General features: G+C 35.4%; 1 protein-coding gene across 1 annotated transcript; it reads left to right on the forward strand.

Moving 5' to 3' along the window:
- The first annotated feature begins 685 nt into the window (after positions 1-685).
- LOC110456576 (cytochrome P450 2C23-like) lies at positions 686-8,424 on the forward strand. The gene is made up of 5 exons (XM_021507395.1): positions 686-1,189; positions 3,077-3,407; positions 3,897-4,078; positions 5,214-5,657; positions 6,015-8,424. Exons 1-5 carry the CDS (start codon positions 844-846, stop codon positions 6,194-6,196), a joined length of 1,485 nt encoding a protein of 494 aa, XP_021363070.1. The 5' UTR covers positions 686-843; the 3' UTR covers positions 6,197-8,424.

Consider the following 8,424-nt stretch of genomic DNA (forward strand, 5'->3'; position numbering starts at 1 on the left):
CAAGTTAGATACATTTGTAAATTTTTATCCATTGATAGAAGATTTGAATATTTTTAATAGATCGTTCTATACATCCTTTTAACTCAATATTTGACAATATAAGTACAGATGACTGCAATAATTTTACTTTTGAATACTCTCTCAGTTTCTAACTGAATAGAAATGTTTCTAGGCATATTTTACACACATTCAGCACGTGTACACTATACACTGACCGACTGTAAATAAGCTGGCCTAAGCTGGTCTGTCATGAAACCTTGACCAATGACCCCTGTCCAGCTGTGTTTGTATACAAACCACCATGTGTTGCCTGTTGGGCTAGTTTGTGTATGTGTACACGACTAATATCTGTCACAGTTCGTATCTTCACACATTAACCGCGACAAAATATGTGGGATTCTATTGTATTGTAAAAGTACCCTTATACACATATAAAGAATTGTATTGAGTTTGTACACCTTGTTCTTTTATTTAACACAGAAACAATGGTGTATAATATGTAGCTACATGTATATAGAGAACGTATCAAGGTGTAAGTAGTTTGCCTAGCCCTCTTCACAACTCTTATAATTAACATATTTACCTTCTATAAATAAAACTTTGTTTCTATAAGAATAAAGACATAACATCGACTCAGCCCCTCACTATGTATTTGTAACTCAATCCTTTGTAGTGTTTACAACAGCAGAGAGTACACGTGATAAGCATTCTCCCGACAAAAGGTCACGTCCCCACGGGGAGGTCATAATACAGGACTGGTATAGAAGCGTGGACTTTCATTAACGACCATACACGTTACCTGTCGGGAGAGGTATATACACAGAACAGCACAGGACTGCAAATATGTTGGACATGCTGTTAAACATGGACCCTTTGACTGTCGCCCTTGGTATTTTAGGACTTTTATTTCTCCTGAAACTTGTGTATACTCCCCGGAACTCTCCGCCAGGACCTATCGGATACCCAGTTCTGGGTAACGTTCCGCTTTTGTTATCTGGAAACAAAACAGCAACTTTCCGGAAACTACGACGTGAATACGGTGATGTGGTTGGTCTCCGCCTTGGTTGCACGAATACCGTGGTTGTTAATGGGTATGATACTCTGAAGGAGGCGTTTGTAAAGCATGGCGATGTGTTATCAGACAGACCTAATGACATTGTTTTCCGACACCTCAGCGACTATGGAAAAGGTAAGTGTCTCATTCAGGATCCGAATGGATTCAATCATTCACCACCGTAGATTCGTAAATAATCTGCTCGACATTTATTCTATCATGTTAGTTTATAAAATATGCTCAAGATTTTGTCTCGTCAGGTTTAAAACTGTCGTTTTGGAATTCTTTCGCGTAAACGAGAAAATACAGACGATCGAGGTTTGATGTAGTGATATCGGGAGTAGCTCGATTGTCGCCATATTTGTTATCTCATCACAGGTACTAGCCTCGTCTGTCAATAGGCCTATAATATAATCAAGGTTGCTAACTCTGTCCACCTAGTAAAATGACCCCGTTCCAGAAAACATGTGATTTTGTCATAACCGTTAAAAATATGACGACCGCAGTAGTCTAGATCGACAGGAAAACATCTTTTGTACGATCGCGTCTTTTAGGCGTCGCACTGAGCACAAAAACCTATGAAGCACATGTAGACATCGAAAATCATACATCGTATTCTGGTTTGGTTAGCCGTTGAGGCTAATAATAAAACTTTTTCAACAAATGCACAATCATTCCCTATTTACGGTAACATTTTCTGAAGTGCGATGTATTTCTAATTATTTTATGTTCTTTTTTGTTATCGTCAAACTAAAATAGTACAAGGTTACTTTCCATGAAAATTTCCGTTCCATTTTAACACACTCTCTTATGCAAACCAGGAATATGTAATGGCAAAACTTAAGATACCCGACTACCTATTCGATTAGTTTCTGTGAACAAAATGACCAATCGATAGGCCGATACCTGTCTTTGCAGATTAAAGAGAAGTTACACCCGACTTTGAAGCCGGTCAGTTTTACCGTTACGTTACCGCGGGATTATCTTCTGTTCATTGTGTCGATTTTGTGATGACTACTGCAGTATTGAGGATGCTTTCAGTATTCGATTGTAATCAACTCTAAATATATATATACATATAGATATGGCAACGAGCGCCAGTTTCTACACAAATTCACATGTGTACACATATAGGGAAATGACAACGAGCGCCAGTTTCTACACAATTTCGCATGTGTACACATAAGGAAATGACAACGAGCGCCAGTTTCTACACAATTTCGCCTGTGTACACATAAATAGATAGCACAACGAGAGCTTATACACGTTATATAGACACCACAATGAGCGCCACCACAAATTCACCTGTGTCTGACCTGCCCTCTTATCTCATGTAGAGAATGTTAACAACTTCGCCAGGCTATTACTTTCAGTCATGGTCACTATAATTGTATTCAAACAGAGGGGTATCTGGCGAGTATATCCGCCATTAACGATATGATAGATACAGCTCCGTCGCTACAAAACTAATATGAACGCAACCCTGTATAAGTTCGTTTTTAAAGAAAAGTACTGAAGACAATCTCAGATTTTGAAGATACATGCTAAATTTTACTGATATTTTTTTTTAAGTAATACAAACTGAAGACCATTCAGTTATTGAAAATATAGATTCAATTTTACTGATATGTTTTTAAAAGGAAATCAAATATGATTATCAAGGGCACACACAAATTAACAGGCTTGAATATGTCTTTTATTAGACGAAAGACAAAACAATCGTTGGCATTTATAAAATGAATAGTATATTATATCATTATAGTAACACAACATATTTGGTATAAGTTATGTCTCTAGAAATTAAAAGTAACATTCTTTAATCATTTTTGTGAGAGAGAAAAAAAACAAGCAAAAAAAACAATAAACTAGTTTCTCAAACTGGCATTTGCTAAGATACATTTTTAACGTCGAGATCTGACAAGAAAACAAAAGAATAAAGTCAACCATACATGAATTAGACTTCTTTTTGTTTTTTGCTTTCGATCGTTCAGAACTGTTATGTTTCTATGCTTATATTCACAGGCATTGTCGGTAGTACAGGTGACTTCTGGAAACACACCCGCACATTTTCCCTCGGAGCATTACGAGAGTTCGGTTTTGGAAAGAGATCTCTCGAATCGAAAATACAAGAAGAGGTATCAGTATTTCTTGACATCGTTGCTGACAAAAATGGAGAACCGTTCTTTCTCGGCGCCATCGCTCAGATCAGTATCTCAAACATTATTTGTAGCATAGCCTTCGGTGAGAGATATGACCATGATGACAAAGAGTTCAAGAATCTCCTGCATATGTTAGACAAGGCGTTTTTCCTAACAGCAAAGGCCACTATCGTGAACTTCTTCCCTTTTCTCAGGTATTATTCCTTTAAAAGAAGTACCCTTAACAGGAGTATACACATTATTTGTATTTAACCGCATAACGGGTTTCTGTAGAAATCTATCCATATTATATATGAAAATAAATAACTGATATTTTAACTGCAATAAAGAAAATTACATTTTGATGTGAAAGCACAACGTAACCTAACTAATTGTGTATGAGTTTTTGTTACCTAACTAATTGTGTATGAGTTTTTGTTGAGGGTCGCAATGATCAAGCACAGCATCCTCGGTACTCTAGAGGGGTAACGCTCGCTCACACGCTCAGCAGAGAACGTACGTGAGCGTTACCCCCTACACCTGGAGTATTGAGGATATTAGCCTACTTGCTATTTGAATACTGTCACACAAAATTAAATATTTTCCTGAATATGTATACATTAACATGAATACAAAATCAATTATATTTGTTTTGTCATTATATATATATCTGGTTAAACTAACCCAATCACTCAACCTTATAGGTTTCTACCGGGCGATATGACTTATTTCAAAGCAATGAAGACGAACTTGGGAAACATCAGAGCTTATCTGCAGAAACAGATTGACCAGCATAGGGACACGTTTGACGAAGAGAATATTAGGGACTTCATTGACGCCTTTCTGAAGGAGGAGCTCTCACAAGGAACATCCGAGGTTTTACATGGTATGGTCGGCTCACACGTACAATATAATATAAGTTCCGACGAATACTGTTTTTTTTTTTTTTATTTAGATCATAAGTACATGGACTCGATCAAAATATGTTTTGCAAGCTTAACAACGACAATAAATTGGCAGAAACCATATCGTATATTACGGAAAGGTTTATATGATGAAATTGAAACACATAAAAATGTATCATTGTGTTTAAAAAGTACCAATACATCATGTTGTGAGAGGATTTATGATTGGTGGGGGCGAAGAATTATCACCGTAATTAAGTGGGGTTTTTCGCAGCTGTTTCAATAACGCCACGCCATTCCATGTTGTTCCCCATTTATATCAAGGTTGACATAAAATGATATAAAATATATTATTTCTTAAAAATAAGATGTTTTGATAATGAGGCAATTTTTTAGGAGAAATTTAGGTAGAAGTCATTTTTGTGAGGATTAATACTGCCATTTCCGGTAGGTATAATACCAATTATCTTTTTCGAGGAGGAGCGCTAGGCACAAAACAAGTAGGATTGTTCTTAATATCGGTACATTTGTAGAGGATATCAAAATCGTCCAATAAATATACTTATGGAAATGTTGTGATTTTTTACCACGTAAAGATACCAAAATTGTTTGCACCCATCAGCCATGCATGGCGCGATAGACGATGATACCACTACTTTCACTGTGACAGTGGGCAGCCTGGTCTAACTTGCTGAACTTACCATATTTTACGGTTCTGCTTCCTTCTTTAATTATCCAGTTTATAATAAATACAGCCACTTTATTTTTCAATAACTTAAGTTATTCACCAAGACCAAGAGAATTTTAAGATGTAATAAAGCTTTGACAGTAATAATTATAAACACGGTGTATGCATCATTAATATCATGTCCTATTCTATACAAGAAAATGTTCACCCTTCACCAATGAAAACAATTTTTGCCGAGTGTTAATTTCGCCCTTCATATTTTTTTGGCTAAGTTTACTGTGCTTTTTACAAATATTCACTGTAATGATAAACTCGCCTTCATTATGGAGGGCGAAAAGTTAAAAAATAAACTGCAGCGAAAATAAATCAATAAATCGATACAGTTTTAAAGGAAATAATCATATGTAAAATTGTTAATTTGTTTTCAGATGAAAATTTAAAGGTGGTGTTAGGAAACCTATATATCGCTGGCACCGAGACAACAGCCACCACTATCAAGTGGGCGATCCTCTTCCTCATTCACAATCCGGAAGTGCAAACAAAAGTACGTCAAGAGATCGAAAACGTTATTGGATGCTCTCGAATTCCGTCCATGAACGACAAACCGGAAATGGTCTACACTGAAGCATTCATTCACGAGACACTTCGTATGGGTAATATCGCCCCATTGGCCCTTCAACATGCTGTCAAACATGATTGCACCCTTAAAGGGTATACTCTTCGGAAGGGGGACGTGTTATTGCCTAATCTTGATTCCGTCATGTTTGACGAATCCCTGTTTGAAGATCCACACACATTCTATCCAGACAGATTTATCGGTGATGACGGTAAACTCAATGGAACAGAACGTCATGTTCTTGCTTTCTCATTAGGTACGTTTTACCCCGATTATATTTTAACCAATGATAAACCAATAGACATCTTGTCATTAATGGAATACTATGTGTTTCTATCATATGATCTACATATTAGTCAGTGTTATAACGCCATAGCATAGACATTATAATGTAATATGTGTTAACACATCGATTGTGACGACAGAATAATCATGCGATGATGTCATGAGTTCAATTAAGAAAATAATCAAAGGCTTAACATTGTGATAAAGTTATGATGAATAGAATAACAAAACATTGTCATCTAACTAGTTAAGACTTGCTTCGCAAAAATTATATGCGATGGTAAAAAGATGCGTGCCATCTATTTAATAAATTTTACATCTATAACAGGAAGAAGAGTGTGTTTTGGTGAAAGCCTTGCAAGGATGGAGCTCTTCTTGTTTCTGACGACTCTCATCCAGCGATTCAACCTTCTTCCGGAGGACGAACAAAACCTTCCTACGCTTGAACCCATTGTCACTATCACGAATTCTCCCCAAAACTACAAGTTCAAGGCAGTCAAACTGAAATGATATCGTTTCACATATCTGTCCATATCATGTTGTTTTCCTGATTATTTCATAAACAATTAAGATATTTTTTAAGAAGATTCAACACGAACAATTAAGTAATAAGTTCAGTATGCTTTCCAATGCATACACTATGCCGGAAGTTTAAAGTATATATATTTTGCCAATAATAGGCTTTTAAATAATAGGTTCAACTACATTCTGTAAAAGAATCAATATAAAGAAGCAATTTTAGAAATATAAGTCGAAGCGATGAATATCTTTTCCACGTGTGATGAGCCTTTCCGATGCACTGGAGCCCACACGGAAATCGTCAAATTACTATCCGTACTTGTTTTTTATGTGTAATTCATTTAGAAAACGACTGTATATTTCGATAAGGATACAGTTTAAATCACCAAGGTGTTTTACACTGTGGTAAGTAATTTACATTGTGCAATTATCTTTGTGTTCATAATGTTAACGTGGAATCGGAAGCATTTTTGCAGTTATTGTAAGAGTTACCTAGTTGTAGGCCTCTCCAAGATAACAAGGATATTCTAGAAAGTATAAGTACGTGAGGTTTATCGTTTTGCCAAGAGTGTATGACTGAAAAGAAAACCCTAAAAAAAAAGAGTTTTTATGTATGTATGTATATTAAGACATTAAAGAGTCAATCGTTTTACAGAAGGTAACTTGTAACTGATGTACGTTTTGAAGAAATTAAGTCAGTGCGTGTGTATTACGTCTCCCTCTCAAATATCGGTTGAAATGCGTTTTCTGTGCTGTTGTTATATCGTTATAAGGGACGGCCTGATAAGATAAGGCTAGATGTGGGGGTTTTATGCAAAACGAGGCGTGTATTCACTCGGAGGGCGGCCCCGTCGCCATCTTGCAATGTTCGCATAAAATGGTACGGGCTCGGTTCAGTTTTTGAACACCACATTCTCATCTTCAATTCGTATCTAAAATTGAATTCGCATTTTGTAGAAAGTGTTTTATTAATATATTTGGCAAATGTTATTACCAAACAATATCGTCGGCATTGTTAAGTGTTGTGAACGCCTTTTTCTTGTCGATACAACACTTCCATGATGCTTAGTCACCTGCTGGGTTTAAAATAAATGCCTTGTAACTTAAGTAACAGTTGTTTAGGAAGGTTAGTTTGCAACACTACTAAGCTACTGAGAAAAGATTAATAACGGGTAGCGTCGGTGATGTGGAATGATCTCATAGCAAATCTTCAGGAAATTAACACCATGTTGTAGATATTAGTTGACAAAGAACTATAAGAATGTGTATATCGATAATAATACTATGGTATTGGATATATATTCATGTATATATTAGCCAAACTATAATGCCGTGTGTCAGGAAATAGATGGTTTGCATGGCTTTCTTAGTGTTAATTATTTTTGTCGTAATGCAATTTATAAATCGTTAGTATTACTAATGTATGTATTAGGATTCAGTCCTCTGCCATTTTTAGTTAATACTTTTTTTTGTAGGATTTTGTACTGGCTTTTCTATTTTGACTGTAGATCTGATACTGAAATAGTATTATATTTGATACCCATTCTGCCAAAATAATCTGATTGTTGTAAGTTATACTTCATAGTTTCGTGCAGAACAAGAGTTTTGGCGCATAGATAACAGTGTTTATAGCAGTGTTAAATACCTACAAATTACTACTGCTGTCACTTTAGTATTCTAATTCATTTCAGGTGAAAAAAGTTTGATTGGTCAATTGAAATAATTTGCGATCGTCTGAACACAATTTAACGTTACTTATAAAGCGTAGCCCCTTCAACAGTTTCCAACACTTCAATAAAGTATGTTTGTTGTGGTACGGGGATCTTTAAGTCCTTTTAAAATATATTTTCCTTTAAAAAATCATGCTACCGTGCATTTTACAGAAATATAATGGCTTAAAACTTGAGAATGTTTAAAAATAGAATGAAAATAATAAAAAACAAAAAGCAAATTATCGTATAGTAAAAATTACTTGTACAAGAAGGTACATTTTTATATGGTGTAAACATTGTATCTCTATTCTCCTTAGTTTTGTTACTTTATTCATTTGTATGTGTGTATTGTTTTTGGCACTGTTGAACTAAACTTGGTTACCAGGGACCTTAAATCATGATATAAATGGAGATTTTTTCTCAATGTTTTATTTGCCTAAATGCCTACATTTAACATTATTGTTTATTTTCGAATCCTAGAAATTAAAGTTTGCTTACGAAATTCAG

This window comes from Mizuhopecten yessoensis, unplaced genomic scaffold, assembly GCF_002113885.1.
Source record: "Mizuhopecten yessoensis strain PY_sf001 unplaced genomic scaffold, ASM211388v2 scaffold8807, whole genome shotgun sequence".
In the NCBI taxonomy this organism is placed as follows: Eukaryota; Metazoa; Mollusca; class Bivalvia; order Pectinida; family Pectinidae; genus Mizuhopecten; species Mizuhopecten yessoensis.